This window comes from Monodelphis domestica, chromosome 1 (assembly GCF_027887165.1).
Source record: "Monodelphis domestica isolate mMonDom1 chromosome 1, mMonDom1.pri, whole genome shotgun sequence".
Taxonomy (NCBI): Eukaryota; Metazoa; Chordata; class Mammalia; order Didelphimorphia; family Didelphidae; genus Monodelphis; species Monodelphis domestica.
Window position 1 is genome coordinate 313142603 of NC_077227.1, and position 17142 is coordinate 313159744.

A 17142-nucleotide genomic window follows, 5' to 3' on the forward strand; every position below is an offset into this window, starting at 1 on the left:
TATATATATATATATATATATATATATATATATATATATATATATGTTTTAATTCTTTTACATTTTTTGTTCCAGGTTATTAAATGAACACAACTGAATGGAATGTGTAGCAACAACCCTTCCACAGAGAACTAAAAACCCTTTGGTTTAACATCCCCTGCAAGTTCAGTCACTCCCACCAGTGATGGCAAATATAATAGTAATGGTTTCCTGTGGATTGACATTCTCCATGGTGAATGATGCTTATTTGTGTGTTGTATTTATTTTGTTAAACATTTCCCAAATATATTTTAATCTGGTGCAGCTGCACTCTAGAGTTTTGCAGGTGTAGGGCCTCAACTCCCACACTACTTTTCTCTTCCCCAAACTCCCTTGCTTGCAACCACGTTATATTAATAGAGGAGAAAGAGGGGTTTTGTTGTTGGTTGTTAGTTTGTTGGTTGGTCTTAATGGTTGGAGGGAGAAGATCCCAAGATATTTCCTGCTGGAACTTAATCCTGGTCCAAGGTGGGCTATATGGCAAAGTAGGAGGAAAACAGGACGAAAACAAGTTTCTATTATGTAATCTGTACTCCTAACCTTTAAAAGAAGCCTTCCCAGTCAGATAAGAGCAGGGAGAACCCTAGGGTAGGTGATTTGCAGGTTCTGGATTTCTTGGGCATCTGTTAAGTTGAAGAGATAGCAACAGGGGAAAGGAAGATTTTTTTTCTTTTCAAGAAAGTTTTTTGGAGCTTTTTCTTTCAGGTACTTAAGGTAGTAATTTTCTAACTTCTTCCTCCTCTTTTTTCCCTGCTTTTTCTCTTTCAAAAGGTTTCCTTTCTTGTCTTTGCAAGGAATGATGAGTCTTTCTTCTAGAGATGATGTAGGTGACTAGAAAGTGCCTTGGTTTGGAGTTAAAATTGGTATTCAAATTCAAGATCTGCTACTTATTATGATCACAGAGCTTGTATAGTCAGTCCCATATGTTTCTGAAATGCTCTTTTGAACTGAACTTGACTGAGAAGAGGATTTCTAAAAAGCTTTTCTAAGTTCGGTTGCATTTTTCTTATCTAGCAGCTAGCTTGTTATTTCACCTCTCAAACCTTCTTTTATAAGTCTGTGCCTAGTTCTTGGGATGGTTGAAGAAAGTATTTTGTAAATCTGAAATTGCTCTATAAATCACTAGTATTTAATGCTATCTTAAGTATATAATGGGACAGTGGTTGGACTATAATAGTCTCTGAAACTATTTCAGACTCTTTCTGTAATTTCATTTTAATGTCCCCAACAATTCTTGGAGATCAGAACTACCAGATGGTGTGTATCTCCATTTCACAGTTAAGGAAGCTGAGCCTTTGGGGCAAAGTAGTTTAGCTATCTTCATACAGAAACTAAGCATCTGATCTGGAATGAATTAGATCCCAGGCATTGCTAACGCTGAACCCAAGGCCTCCTTTTAGGCAGATGGATGATTCTATTAATAGAGAAAATTCTGTGATATGTAGTATAAAGTGTTGGTTAGCTAAAGCTATCTCCAACAAAAAAAATAAAAATTGGAAATTATGTTTTTAAAACTCTTACCTTTTGTCTTATAAATAACATTAAGTATCAGTTATAAGGCTAGGCTTTTGGAATTAAGTGACTGGCCCAGGATCATAAGGAATTATAGTTTTAAAACATTTAAAGGAGACAGTGAGTTGCCAAGTTTTTCACTCTGCATCTTATAACAGGTATGTCAGAAGGTCAGCTCTAGATATGTCATGCAGAGTGAAATAGGATCTCCTTGATGGGAAGGAAGAATGAGGCTTTCTAGGGCCACCTCAATATGAAGCTTACATTCATTTTTTCTCCCAAACGGAGTATAATTTCCTTAAAGACAGTTTGTTAAAACTTTCATGTCCCCAGTATATATAACTGATGCTCAGTTGTTTTCTGACACTGGTTTCATCACAGTTTCAATGACAATTCTCTTAGTATTCAACTTAATTCCTCTCCCCATCCCTTTCCCAGTCATTTGATACTGAACTCAGAAGCCCAAGGTCTATAACCAGAGAAGCAAAAGTTTTGGCCCTCCTTGCCTTCAATTACCTGGTCAGAAACCTCTTAAAATTAACAAGCTTGAATGTTTCAATTCTGTCATATAAGGGAAGGGTGAAGGAGCAATAGAGCTATTTAATCTGGAAGAGTGAGTAACCAAAGCATGAAATGAATGTAAAGGCCACATGTGGAAACAGACTCATTCTGCGACTGTGTGTGTGTTTTTTTTAATTGTCAGTGGTTTGCTACTACTCTGTATGGATAAGAGTAATTATTAATTCAGAGCTTGATAATCTTGGTAGGGTTACCAAAATTCTATAGAAGGATACTGGACCTTTTGGAAAAGCTCAAAAAAGACAATGACCATTTGCTAAAAGGGTTAATTTGAAGGTTAACTCCTTCAGGAAGGCTGGAATATGACTGGGGTGAATGGGTCAAGATGATGTCATTTAAACTGAGGGTCATATTTTCCTATAAACATGGGATTTTCTGCAAGCTAGAGTTCTTTTTTGGGCCGTGTCTCTCTTTCTCTCTCTCTCTCTCTCTTTTAAATGAGGGGAGAGAGGAAGAAAAGTGTGGAAGGAAAGTGTCCTTGGACACTTCTTTATGTAATTCTACTTTAATTCTCCTGAAAGTTCCAGAGAACAGATAGGCATATGGAGAAATCTGGGCTTTCATACTAATCTCATCTTTTTCTCTGGTCCAAAAGCCTCCAATACAAACAATTTTTGAAGTAATGCTATTGATTTCTTGGTGAAGCTAATTCTGTAATATCTGAGGAACATTGTATCCAAAAAGCTCTTCAACACAAATAGTATACATATCAAGATGAAATTCACAGAAGTACAATTAAATGATTGCTTTTATACAACCAACTTTCCTTTTGCCTCAGATGCTTGAGGTACTCTCCAACTTAGTTAAAGAAGTCTTGGGCACTAAAATTGGAAGAGATTTAGTGCCAGGGAAAGCATGACAAAGGATGTATGTGTGTATAAAACTTTAAGGTGTTTTGTTTTGTTTTTTAATGACCAGTGGTTTGTTACAACTCTGTATAGAGAAGCTTAATTGGTAATTCAAAGCTTGATCATCTTGGTAGGGTCACCAAAATTCTATAGAAGGATACTGAACCTTTTGGAAAAGCTAAAAATCAAAAAACAAAAAAAACCCAGGGAACCCATTTAGTATTTCCTGAACCATAGGCACCCAAAACTTTGTGGCCAACTGTGCCTTTCTCACCAATTTTCAGCTACTTTTTCCTTTTCAATTTTCTCAAGCTTAAACAAAATTTTTAAAGCTTCATCAATTCAAAACCATCACCAATATTGATCTGATTTCTATTTTTTTCTATTTTTCTACTAATTTTTTTATCAGTGATACTAACATAAAAGGAGTTGTAAACAAGGAAAAAACAAACCATATTGCTATAATTTGAGAAGTTTTTAAAAATTGGGTTTAATTAAGTTTTCAATTACTATAAGATTACAGAACACAAAACTTCGATCTCAGTAATTTTTTTCTGTGTTTATCCAGGAATTAGGAGGATTGTTGTTGTTGTTTCTTTAATAGAATACTATCTTCATCATCAGTTCCAACGTGCTACAAAATGGATGCAAGCACAGAAATGATAAAAATTAAAGTGGCACACCAGAAATCAGTTTCTTGGAAGGAAAACAGACATAAGAAATATGAACATTTTAGACACTTTCCCTTAATAGATGACAATGCCACAATCCTAGAAAAGAGAAATCTTACTCAACTGGAAGAGACCAATGAAAACCTTCAAGAAAAAGACAATGACATGCCACGTAAGTAAAATTTATAGTACCTAGAAAGTCAACTGAAAATTTCTTAAGGAATTGATCTAAAGCTTAGTCACCTCTTGTGGAGAAGGTAGAGCTTTGAAACACTATTTCACTTAAACTCTTTAAGTGAAAGGTTTTTAACTATGAGTGATGTTAAAAAAAAATAACAGCCACTAACTGTCTTATAGGAATTCTTTTCAATTCAAAAAATATTTTTAACCACTTACTGGATGCAACACACTGTATTAGATGCTAAAGATAAAAGATTTTTAAAATTATGCAGATGCAGGACATGATGCTTGATAGGGTATTCAAGAAATAGAAGAGTCAATGATTTACTCAAAGTTTTAAGTTTTGGTGATTGAGAGGTACTAGCAATATGAATGAATAATTTGGACTCATTTGAAGAGAGATTGGAAAGAAAAGTTGATAATGAATTCCATTTGGGAAATATCGAATTCAAGGTACTTATGGAACATCCATCCATATGGAGATGGACAGGTAATTGAAGACTACGGTACATAATCTTAGAATTTGATAAAGATAGAGGGGTTACAAATATAAATTTGAGTCATTAACATTAAAGTAACATTTGATGACATAAGCCAGAATCAATTCACCAAAGGAAAAGTGTCTATGTATGATTATATGTAATATAGAAAAAGTATCTATATAAGTGTGTGTGATATGCACAAAATCAATACATAAACACACAAAGAAAACAAAAAGCCAAGGACTACAGCTTGGAGAATATTATAATTAGGAACTTTACAGTTAAAAAATAAGGTAGGCTGATACACAAAGTTCAAAGCACGATCATTCATTAAAGCATAACTTTATCAATAAATAGGATCTCAGCCTCACCAACAAAACTAAGGTCCTAAATGAGGGGGACAGCTTTCTTTTACAGTTTTAGGTAGTACAGAAAATGGGAAAGCTATCATTCTAGGTAGGAGAAAATAAGATTGAATGGAAATTAGGGATGATTCTATAGCAACAATCCTCTCATCCTATGGCTGAAAAATGTCTATTGTTTGAGTCCATCTGCATTTGCAAGGTCAGAGTACACTTCTTTAAATAAAAACTAAACATCCTTGATGATATAAAGATACTAGGCCAAACTCCCTGGTGTCCACCTACTTCCTTTAAAAGCAACAGATTTCCTTAACAAAAGAATAGACAGTGATTTGAAAAAGAAATGGGTTGCTCAACTCATTTATAGGCCAGCTGAATTTCAAGACAAAGTCAATTAATTGTAAGTAGGATCAATTTGGGAAAGGCAGAATCAACATGACTATTTCAGGACCAAGAAGAAAAGAATGTAGAGAAAGTCAAAGATAAAATGGAACCAGGGGAACAGTTTTAGGAAAGTTAAGGAAAGAGAGGATGTCAAGAAGGAGGATATTCAACAATAGGGTCTTAGAAAAGATGAGGCTATTGAAGTATTGAAGGATGTATTTTCAACAAAATAAGGTAAATAAGTCAGATTGCAGTTTGTTAGATGGTGTAATAGTAACTCATTTTTTAAAAAATCATCAATAAAATATTGATTTTTTTTTCTTACTTGAGAATATAGAAGCCATCTTACCCCCACTGTCTGACAGAGTCGCAGTCTGGGGAAATGGAAACTGCGAAACAGCCTTCAGAAAAGATGAGGCACCCACTGAACCTCCTTCCATGTGACTTCTCCCTCTAAATTCCCTTAGTAATGGAATTGTTATGATTATTGTTCTTTTCCCAGTACAGGAGAAATAATATAAGAGCAAATACTTATAGGGTTAACACACATATGCCCCACATCAATCCCCCAAGATTATTACCCTAAAAAGATGACATTCACAGAATTAAAACCCAAAGATCATCACCCATTACCCCTCCCTTTTCCCTCTTAGTAGAGGAACATTCAGAGGCCCCACACCCATTGCAGACCAAGAATGACAGATACATCAATCATTCCTCTGAAACACAAGTTACAGACACACTTCGTTGATTCATTATGTTTACCATAACCAGCAACTTTGCCAGATTCTTGAATCAAACACAAGAAAAATGCAACTTGAAAATTGAGGAAAATTCCAATTCTGGTCTGCTTTAAGTTATCCCATACCTAGCTACAAAATGCTTTATTACCCATCTCCTAAGTAATTGTGATTGATTATGAAAGCTGATCAAAAGCAACAATGATTCTCCTAGCTGGTCATCCCATACATAGGTCAGGGAGAACTAACCTCCAGATCACCCTGTTTATGTCATTCATCTATTTCTGTTATAACCACAATGTTTCATTGACTATCTCCTTTGACCTCACGTCTGTTGTTAGGTTCTATAGAAATGATTGTGTGCCAAAAATGTATGTACTCACTGAACTTATGAAATAAATACAAAACCCTATACATGGCAGAATTCTGTGTGATGCCTACACACAGGATTGAGCATATAGTCTCTCACCACTTAATTTGACTGACCACCACACCTAGACAAAGGACCCTGAATCTTGACAGACTGCAGGCTCGGCTCTCTAAGACAGTGGAATTTGGACAGAATGTAAAAAAGTTTGAAATAGCCTTTCTAAAATGGTACAGGGAGAGATGACTTAAAGTGCAAAGCTGTACAAACCAATCTTATATCAAGTTATGGTGTCTGATTTCAAAGGGGCTGGACAATCTTTTTAGTATCTCACATTTTTTAATTCCTTTTTTGCCTTAAGAGTCAACTTCTAGTAGTCAACACCAACTGCTGAGTCAGCGAAAGGAGATGCTTCAGCGGTATAAAAAGCAAAAGCAGCTTCAAAAAATGAAAGAGCGGCGAGAGAGAACCAAACGAGGGATATTTAAAGTGGGGCTTTACAGACCTGACCCACCAAAATTTCTTAGTTCTCTTCCAGAACAGAAGATGGGGAAACCTGAAGCAAAGAAGGTAAACTGACATCTTAACTGAACAAAATGGGCTAATTGGCATTCTTGTAAAAACTTAAATAATAATAATGCCTAACATTTATTATAGCACCTTAAGGCTTGAAAAACACTTTGCAAATATCATCTCATTGGATCCTCACAGCAATCCTGGGAGCTAGGGACTGCTATTATGTCCATTTTATTGATGAGAAAATTGAAGCAAATGGAGTTTAAGTAACTTGCCCAGGGTAACACAGCTATTAAGTATCTAATGGCTGGCTTTCAACTCTGATTTTGCTAACTCTGGTTTCTGTGCTCTATCCAGTGACAACAAACTGCCTCTTCTTAATGGTGATAAATAATATGTACATACTCACTTAATGAATTAAAGGGCTGATTGGAAGCTTCTGTCTTAATAGAATTCTATTTCTACCAGAAATATTATGTTGGAAACATAAAAAATGGTAAGAGGAACAGGAAGAGTCAGGATTTACACTTAAAGTCTAGAATGTAACTAGAGATAAAGAATTAGCTGACAAAGAATGTTAAATGTGCTGTAGGAGAGTTTGTGGATAAGATTGGAATAGCATTTCAGAAGGCAAAAAAATACCCCCCCCTTAGCCATTTTAAATTTTAATGAAGTATTCAAGACTTTCAAAAAGCCTCAATATATTTCTTTGCCAAAAACTATTAGTATTTCTTTCTCTGAATCGGCATGTAAGTTTGTGTCTGGGGAAATGTCAAAATAGCTGATTTGGGGGTAAGAAATACCTGACAGATGCATAGGCCTTTTACTGCTGAGTGAGAGTTAATGAATTCTCTTTGCATGTTCTTTTCTTCATCAAAAAGGAATCTTAAATGAGACTATACAATTAAATATCTGTTTTCAGAAGATACCAAGCTCTGCTAGATGTTGAAATACCAATCTTCGGGGCATAAACCACAAGAAGATTTCACAAAGCTATGAAAAGGGCAGAAAAATATCAGATTAGCTTTTGTATTGTGTAATTAGAATTTGTTCCTTGGAACTCTCTTACCCAGCATCCCATTTATGTGCTCACACTGAATGTGAAAACTGTATGTGTAGGTAGGGAAGATATACTTTGATGTAACCCCACCTCTTGTTCTCTTCTTCCCAGAATGTGGCTGTGGAGGCTGGAGGGGAGAGGAAAGTTTACTCATATGGTCATACTTAAGCTTTGTACGTCTATTTTTTATTTCTTCTACTTGAAGTGATCACTAATAAATCTTATAAAATATAAAACTTGGAGTAATTGGGCATTAATTTAAATTTGATAGTATATAAAAGCTAACATTTTTAGAGACTAGTCCTTCTAAACTCATGAGCTATGTTCTTGAAGTCATTGTGGACTGTTTTGTGAAGACCTCAATCCTATTTCCTGAATCCCAAAAGACCAGAATAGTGGGCATCATTAGGAAGGATTTTGAAAGCAAAGTAGGGGTAGCTCTATTCTATAATGAAATATCATGTGTAGAGAAGGATCAAAGACAAAATGGAATCTTTGTATACTCATATGTAATTCATATCTCTGAGCCTAAAGAATGATACAGAACCAGAAGAGATCCAAAGTAGGGCAGTTAAAATAATTAATTTGATAGCCATCTCAAGAGAATAGACACTTCTCTTCCTTCTCCCCTTCATGTGTGGAAAGACGAAACTAAGTTAACATATATAATGTTTTATAAAAGTAATAGGAATGGATGGTATGACTCTGGGCATATAGAAAAGTACAGAACTAGTAGCAATAAGTGGAAAACTTCCAATGGTAAATTTAGGGTTGAGTTAGGGGAAAATTTGTGACCTTTTTTTTAACAACTATGTAAAAGGTCTGGGTTTGCGGTGTGCCCCTGAGGGGACAACTGGGAGGATCTACAGTTTTTTCCTCCAAATATTTTATGCTTAAATTTGGAATCAGAAAAAAAAATGGCTCTGTATATGGGAATTACTATGTCAGAGGTTCCCCCAGGAGGGCTTTGGTCTTCTTTTCACTTGTTTGTTGACTTTATATTCTCAGTACTTTTAATGACATCCCAGAATCACTCGCCACAGGATAGCTCCAGCTTCTCTTATAGGCATACACACTGACAATATACCTTTATCTACAAGTAAATCAAATTGATGGGACTCACATTGAACCCAGCTAAAAGTAAATACACACACACACACACACACACACACACTGTTCGCCATTCCACTTGGGAGAGTGAACAGTTCTCTTCCTACGGATATGAACAGTGTCCATGACTTATAGTGCTGCTCTGTGCTAGACTAATAGCCAGAGTTCACCCGATCACATCATTACTCCCCTCTGGACTCTCTCTGAGGAATGAAGAACCTCTCTGAAGTGGTTACTGGACTGATAATCTTCTTGTTCTCAGAAAGCATCAATTGGCCACTGTTCTCAGTTTCCAGAAGGTGGTACTTGTTGCCTTCCAAGAGTCCATCTCTCTAAGGACTCACCCATGTGGGGAGAATCTCTGAGTGTACTGATAGTTCAAAAAGTCCCTTGTTCTGTTCTTAAGATTTATTGTGCACAAGATTCCCACAGTCCCTGGTCTCTCAATCTTACAGGAACATCCTTTGTATTTCCTACCAGGTGTGGGGGGACAGGATCAGCCCTTTCCTTGTCAAGTACAATGGGCTTGGAGTCAAAGAACCAAGGTTTGAGACCTGCTTCTATCACACTTTAGCTGTGTGACCTTGAGCAAGTGGCATCAACTTTCTAAGCCTTGATTTCCCTATTCTATAAAATGAGGATAATGGCATTTGTATCCACCTCACAAGAATTATCATGAGGAGAGTGCTTTGAGATAAAATGTTTTACAAATCTTATTTGCAACCCTATTATCAAAACATAAATATTGGCTATTAATACTGTGATTATGAACTTTGAAGCAATAGAAATTGGAGTGGTTACTATTGCTAGCACTACTACTATTATTGCTGCTGCTGCTATTGCTGTCGTTATTCTTAAGTGATTGCTATCTTGGGGCCAAAAGCACTGCCAGCATCCTTCAGCGCTATTTCCAAACATTCAATAGGTTTGTGAGAATTTATTCTACCATCACAGGGATTTGTGAGGAGGAAGAGAAAGAGGGGGGAAATGAGGTAGTGTGGTTCAATGGAAAGAGCTCTTAGATTTGGATTCAGAGAGCTTTGATTTAAATCTGCCAAAGATGTGAAAGTAGGTAGAACTGGGAATTGGATATGAACAACATCCAGAACTCTATTGAATCAATCAATCAAAGGTGCAAACTAGATGATACCACACAGGAAATGTGTTAGGATTGGTTCAAGAATCATTCATGTGCTGTAGGGCTTAGCCTTAGAGCAATTTAGTTAAGAATCAGGCATTCCAATGGTGGACCAGACTAGTAGTGGTGCAGTTTCAGCTAAGTACTTGAGAAGGAATCACTTGGGGCCTGGAGGGAAAGGAAGAGGTCCCTACCTCTTCTCCCCACTCTTCACTTTGATCCCCATTTCCAAAGCTATCTGAAGTCTCTGCTATTCCAGGTCCCTCTCTGGCACTCCCACCAATCTCTGAAAAGAGGGGCTGAGAGAAGATAAATGTAAGGTTGCTTCCAGCTCCAAAGTGATGATCTTATCATTGAAAGAGAATGAGTCATTGTCTGGACTAAGCAAGGAGACCATGAAGGAGATGCTGAACCATCTGTAGCATAGGTTCTAAGGTTCATTCTCCTAATCCTCATTCCCACACACAGACTGGGTCTGAAGAGCAGGTGACTACTTCCTTTTTCAGGGTTTGAGGAGTAACCCCAGGGGCCTGGGGAATGGTTTCTCTCATAGTTTCTTTATTTACAACCCCTCACTGGTATGTTCTCCATCAATTATCAGTTAATATCAACTAGCCAGTCAGGCTTCCATAGCTTTTACAAACAAGCATTTAATAAGGTGTTACAGTTAGTATAAAAGATTCCCACCAAAACTTTTCCCATAAGTCCATACAGAATCTAAGCAGAAAGTGGGTTGAAACTTAGAGAACACAAAGGGCAAAGAGTGAACCCTCAATTGCTACTTGTGGGAAGTCTTTTTCTCCCCTTCACAGCATCCTCAGGAAGTTCTCCTTAGTTATGGAATAGCTTTTTTTACTGGATCAAAGTGAAGGGTGGGGGGAAGAAGTCGGGGCTTTCTCCTCCTCCCACTTGTCCCCTCTTACTTCAGCCCCCAAGCCATTCCTTCTCAGGGATCTGACTGGAAATGCTCCACCACTAGGCTGGTTGACCATTGGAATGCCCGATTCTAAGTCCTACAGGGCATAAATGATTCTGCAACTAATTCTCATACACTTTCTGCTGGTACCACCTAGTGTGCATTTTTTATTTGATTGATTCAGTAGCATTGCAGGCTGTGGGCACATCCGTTCTCACCTCTGATGGGTTGATTGGATTGACACCAAGTCAACAACCTTTTATTAAACCCTATTTATATTAAATATATAGATGTATATTTATATAATTTTATCTCAAAGCAAGGTGGGGCACAGCACCACTGAAGCAGGTGTTGGGAAGCAAAGGGAACTTTATAAACATTGTACTTCCTCTTATTTTAAGGATTAACAACAGGCCAACTGATTTCCTTCTCTTCACTATTCCATCCATTCTCCTTTGCTATCACATACGTTAGCCATCAAGTGAGGGGGATTTTTGTGGTCCAGCAAGGACAGTTTGGTCATAGCACACATAACTTTAGAAAACAGCTAGGTGTCTCAGTGGATAGACAGCCCGGCCTGGAGACTGGTGATCCTGGGTTCAAATTTGGCCTCACACACTTCCTAACTGGGTGGTCCTGGACAAGTCACTTAACCCCAATTGCCTAGTCCTTGTCATTATTCTGCTTTGGAATCAATACTGAGTATTAATTCCAAGACTAAGGCAAGGGTTTAAAAGAATTGAAAAAAAAAAGAGACAGGCAATCTAAATATAACAATAATTATATTAGCTAACATTTATATAGTTCCTAGTAGGGTCCAGGCATACTTTTACATTTTGTCCTCATGAAAACCCTGATGGATAGGTGTTATTATTATTATTCCCATTTTGCAGTCAAGGACATTGAGGCAAATAGAGGTTTAATTGCCTTGCCCAAGGCCATATAGCTAGTAAATTATGAGGCTGGATTTGAACATCTCCTGACTCCAAGACCAGTGCTTTATCCATGATGCCACCTAGTGGCTTAGATATAGAAATAAAGATAGAGATAGAGATAGATACACACACTGTGATAGTCAAATGAATTGTAGAGGATGGAAAAGGTACAGGGGATAAGGAAGGTTTTATAACAGGGAATGGAGGAGTTGAAGGGATAGAGAGAATATGGATGCTGGTGAGGTAAAAGGAGAGAGATAGCCCCTGCTGAAAGGCTGTTGATGTTGAAGATAGCCCAGGACAGGTAAGCACAGACCCTCCTGAGGGCCAAGCCTCCCCTCCTCCACCCACCAAGGTCACCATTTAGGGTTGAGTGGCGGTCCTTAGGTTCTGCTCCCTCTATGTTCCCTTGAAATGATAGTCCTCTTATCTGACTGTGGGTTATTTAACTCAAGTGGAATTTAATAACAAGTTTGGATCGGGAAAGTATCAGGGTAGAGGGAAGAGGGATTCCCTAGACTTTTCCCCAGATTGGGTTTGAGACTCTCTCAGCTTTTGAGCTGAGACCAGGTTTGAGCTGAGACCATAGGCTGGTGGAGGATTTCTTTTATTCCTGTATATGCTAATCTATGCTAGCTTTCTTAAGTTCAAAGTCTTTAGCAGTAGACAGCAAGAGGAAGAAAAGGTTTCAGGCAGGGCAAATGTTATATTGGTTTTTCAAAATATGGAAGAGAAGAAAACTATAATAGATTTTACTTCAATTTTTGGCAAAATTCTAGAATAAATGTGAAAAGGATAATTAAAATATGTCTAGAAAAGTAATCAGGGATCATCAAAAGTAAATGATGCTTCATCAAGAGGCCACTTGATTTCTCTTTTGGACAAGATTACTAAATTGAAAAGTCAAGGGAAAACTGTAAACCTAGTTTATCTAGATTTTTATCTCAGCATTTGATAAAAATCTCTTAAGCTATTATTGTAGAAAAAGCAGGAAGAGGATGAATATGGAAATATGTATTGGATGAGAGTATATATATATATATATATATATATATATATATATATATATATATATATATATATATATATATAACTTGCTTGCTGCCTTGGGGAAGGGAGGGTGGAAAAGGCATGAAGAAAGAGAGAACTTCATGCTCACAAAAGAAAGCTGGGGATCTGATCTGTCAATCAAGGTGAAGATTCCAAAACAGAATGTTCCCAGGAAAGGCAGTTGGAGCTGGCCAGAGGAGATGAACTGAGATTTCTGCTCTGGGGTTTTCTGACCAAGGGAGAGTCAAGCCAGGCTGAAGGGGGAAGAAGCTGAGAACTGATCCCTGTTAGCTTCTGTCCCAGGCTGAAGAACCCTTGAGGGGCTTCTGGAGTTTAGCTGAGAAGAAATTAACTTTTGTTGGTGGCTTTGTGTAATTGGAAGAAAAAAGAAGATTTAACAGTTGTCTTCCATCTCTCTGAATGTCTCTGAGTCACAGCTGTGACAGGACTGACATTTCCCAACATCCTTCCAATCCTCCTTATAGATTAGGGACAACTCTCACCTCTCTCTCTCACCTCAATCCCATTCCTGTTGTTCTCAATAAACCCCCTTTACTTTAAGAAAGGAAAAGAAAGGAGTTTTTCCTCATTTTTTTTCTCTTTCCCAGGGACACAAAATACAGCTCATTTTTATTATGAATGTTTCCATACTTTTTTTCAATCATTAGGATAAATTAGCAATAAATTAGAGATGAGACGTATACATAACATTTATTAAATTAACAAATCATTATAATATATGCACATAAACTAATATATACATATACATCATTACAATGCTGAATATACACATTCTAATAATTCTCTATATAAAATCCACATAGTTCCCTTGTATACAGAGAGCATAAAAAACGGCAATATTGACCTAAATATCAAAGTCCACTCAGGGAGGAGGGGCGAAGCCAAAAGGGCTTCAAGAAGAAGGTGGTTAAGGGAGGTGAAGGGAGGAGGAGGGTAGGAAATATCTTGATCTATTAGTCAGAGAGTAACCCCTATAGCAACATCTCTCTATCTCCTAGAAGTATCTCTATCTCCATTATAATTAGGCACTCACAGGTTCCCCTAGCAGCTCTCTAGCAGCCAGAGTATATTCCAGTTACCACAATCAGAAATAGTTCCACAGATTATCTTTTTATTACAGGAGAGAGGAAAGAGGAAGAGAGAGAATATGGATCACAAAATGTCAGAAAACCAACATTAAAAATTGTTTCTGTGAGCAATCAGGAAAATAAAAGAAAATAAAGAAAAAATAAAGAAAAGACAGGAAGAGGACATAGAATACTTTCTAGCTGTGTTTCCCTGGGCAAGTCACTTAACCCCCAATGCCTAATCTTTACCACTCTTCTGCTGTGGAGCAAAGACACAGAATTGATTCTAAGGCAGAAGGTAATGGTTTAAAAAATAAGATTGGATGAAAATTCCTATTTCAAATAATATTCTTGACAATTTAGATTTATTTTGGCTGAATGCTTGTCAGATCTGACTATTTTTAATGTGGCAATGTGGCTGAATTAGAAGAAGAAGGCAGCATAGTGCAAGGGTATTTGTCTTTCCAATAAGATACTGTGTGACCCTCACCAAGTCTCTTAATTTCTCTGTGCCTTCGTTTCCTTATCTGGAAAATGAGTGGGTTTAATCAAAGGCCTCCAAAAGGCCTTCCAAAATGATCTAAATCTTTGCCATTTGCTTTTTGTGCTTATTATAATTACCTTCAAACAATGAAGTTTTTGAGGGGATCTTTTTGAGTCTATTTTATGAAGATTAGGTTTAAGCTAGATTATTTAGAAATCCGCAGAAGCACACATAAACTGTAACATGTCACAATAGCCTGCAAATGAATAGCTTATTATGCTATTGTCAACCCCTCTGTGTTGTATGTAGAACAACCACTTCTTCCTCTCATATGATATATGAAGTTGAAGCTCCGACACATGGAAATAGAGCACCAGTGCCAATCTATATTAAATAGTAGTAGAGTTTAATTTCTTTGTTTTTAAGTACAAGTTAAAGTTCTATTATTGTTTTCTCACTCTGATGAACCATCTTCCTGCTTCCTTCCAATCTATCTGCTTTATAGATAACTGTTGTAGCCAATAGCTCTAATGAGTTCCATAGTTATGTGCCCCTCTTTCCCATGACCACCAATTTTCTTTCACCCCTAGGCTTTTTTCTGGGGGTGGTCAGATGCTTAGGCACAAGTCCTCTAACAGACGGGGTAAAATCTTCTGGTAAAAGAGAGAAACCAAAGGAAACTTATAAACACATACACACAAACACACACACACACACACATATTTTAAACTAGTATATGGGGAGCAGGGAGAGATAGGAATCCAGGGAAAAAGAGAAACAAATTCGGGTGCCATACACAGGGAAAGGGTGAGGAGACTCCAAAAAGTCTCTGCTCTCTGGGCCTCTTCACCTTTCATTTGAATCCCGTTGCCTCCTGCACTGAACTAAATAGCATTTGAACAAGTCCAGTATGTCTGGCTTCCAGCATCTTCTACAGTTGCCATCTTCATCCCAAACCTGGGGATGGCTCTGATTCACAACATCTGAGCCACTGAGGCATAAAGAAGATGGAGGTGGGGGTGGGGGTCTATTGCCAAGGTTTTAACTCTACAAGCTGACTAGGGACAAAGCTACCAATTGCAACTTATCTACCCCAAACCATTCTCTGTAACTCATCCATCAATTCATCATGGAAGCCTGCCCCACATATTGGGGACTTGTATCTAGAGATTTTTTGACATTATGTGGTTATGTATTAAGCAGTTGGCTGTCCACTAATTATACCATTTAATTTCTTGGTGCTGCTGGCAGCACTCTAAGAACAGAGATTGAGCAATGGCTACAGGCTTACGTTGGTAGAAGTTATTTCTTCAGGGGCAGCTGGGTGGCTCAGTGGATTGAGAGTCAGGCCTAGAGACGGGAGGTCCTAGGTTCAAATCTGGCCTCAGACACTTCCCAGCTGTATGACCCTGGGCAAGTCACTTAACCCCCATTGCCTAGCCCTTACCACTCTTCTGCCTTGGAGCCAATACACAATATTGACTCCAAGACAGAAGGTAAGGGTTTAAAAAAATAAAAAGTTATTTCTTCAGCAAAAAATCCCTACCCCAGGGCAATCATAGATTCAGATAAAAAATTATAGCTCTATAGAGACATATGATATGTGTGTGTCTATATAAAATCACGGGGCATCTATGTGGTGCAGTGGATAATGTATGGGGCCTGAAGTTAGATTCATCTTCCTGAGTTCAAATCTGTGCTGACTCTTAGTAGCCGTGTGACCTTGGGCAAGTCACTTAACCCAGTTTGCCTTAGTTTCCTTATGTATAAAATGAGCTGGAGAAAGAAATGGCAAAGCACTGTAGTATCTTTGCAAGAAAAGCTCATTTGAGGTTATGGAGAATCACAAATGATTAAAAAATAGCTAAATAACACAAAATAAAAAGGACACTGACCGGGTGGAAAGCATGGAGAGGAAAACATCTAGTACACTGAAGAATCTTGAGTCCATGCCATATGATCACTGAAAGAAATAGGGACATTTACCTGGAAGAGACTAGGGGGTTAAGCAAGTAGAAATTTAAGTACCTGAGAGACTTGTATGCTGAAGATTAGATTTGATGTTTGCTCCTAAAGGGCAGAACCTGGAAAATGTGTGTGAATGTGTAGGTTGCAAAGAAGCAAATATAGGCGGAAATTCCTGAATAGAGCTATGCCAAAATGAAATGGACTGACTTGGGAGATGACAGGGATCTTCTTAATGCAGGTCTTCAAGATCACTCTTCCACTTCTCCTCAAAGATAGATGACCATTTGTTAGGTCTATTTTAAAATGAGGATTCCTTTGGGACTGGACCCAATATCTCCTGAGACTCATGGCAGCTCTAAAAAGTCAGATTCTCAAGATGTTGCTCTTTGTTGGGAGATTAGAGCAGAAAGGGACTTGTATACTAAACTCCCTACTCCAAATCCTCCAAACAGATCCAGAAAACCTACTGGCCCAGATCCTGATTGGGGAATCCGATAAAAAGTCAGTGAGTGGTTTTTCTAACTCAGGTCAGCACAGAGAGAGAGATATGCAGATGAGAGGAAGAAGTCTGGTCAGTGCTCTGCAGGAAGCACTCTAGAACAGGGAGATGCTGTGTACCTTGGCAAGAAGAGGTTGACCTCATGCAGAATACAGGGACAAATCCCAACCTGCACCTTTGTTGTTCACTAATCAGTTTTAGGCCACAGATCTAA

General features: G+C 37.8%; 1 protein-coding gene across 4 annotated transcripts; it reads left to right on the forward strand.

The window, feature by feature from the left end:
- Positions 1–399: 399 nt before the first annotated feature.
- LOC103099298 (disks large-associated protein 5-like) lies at positions 400–7976 on the forward strand. 4 transcript variants are annotated; one of them, XM_016431057.2, is made up of 4 exons: positions 400–507; positions 3547–3821; positions 6526–6734; positions 7603–7976. In XM_016431057.2, the coding sequence occupies exons 2-4, from the start codon at positions 3620–3622 to the stop codon at positions 7627–7629; spliced, it is 438 nt and encodes a 145-aa protein (XP_016286543.1). In that variant the 5' UTR covers positions 400–507; positions 3547–3619; the 3' UTR covers positions 7630–7976. The 4 variants fall into 4 exon arrangements, with proteins under 4 accessions (XP_016286543.1, XP_016286544.1, XP_007473490.1 ...); XM_016431058.2 differs by having other exon boundaries at positions 3583–3821; XM_007473428.3 differs by having other exon boundaries at positions 3603–3821; positions 7562–7976.
- Positions 7977–17142: the final 9166 nt, after the last annotated feature.

Excerpts from the sequence above, each read along its gene's own strand:
- LOC103099298 (XM_007473427.3), top strand. The coding sequence starts at position 450 with ATGGTTGGAGGGAGAAGATCCCAAGATATTTCCTGCTGGAACTTAATC. Across the intron at positions 3,822-6,525 it reads AAAAGACAATGACATGCCAC|AGTCAACTTCTAGTAGTCAA; the intron begins GTAAGTAAAATT and ends TTTTGCCTTAAG. Across the intron at positions 6,735-7,602 it reads GGAAACCTGAAGCAAAGAAG|AAGATACCAAGCTCTGCTAG; the intron begins GTAAACTGACAT and ends ATCTGTTTTCAG.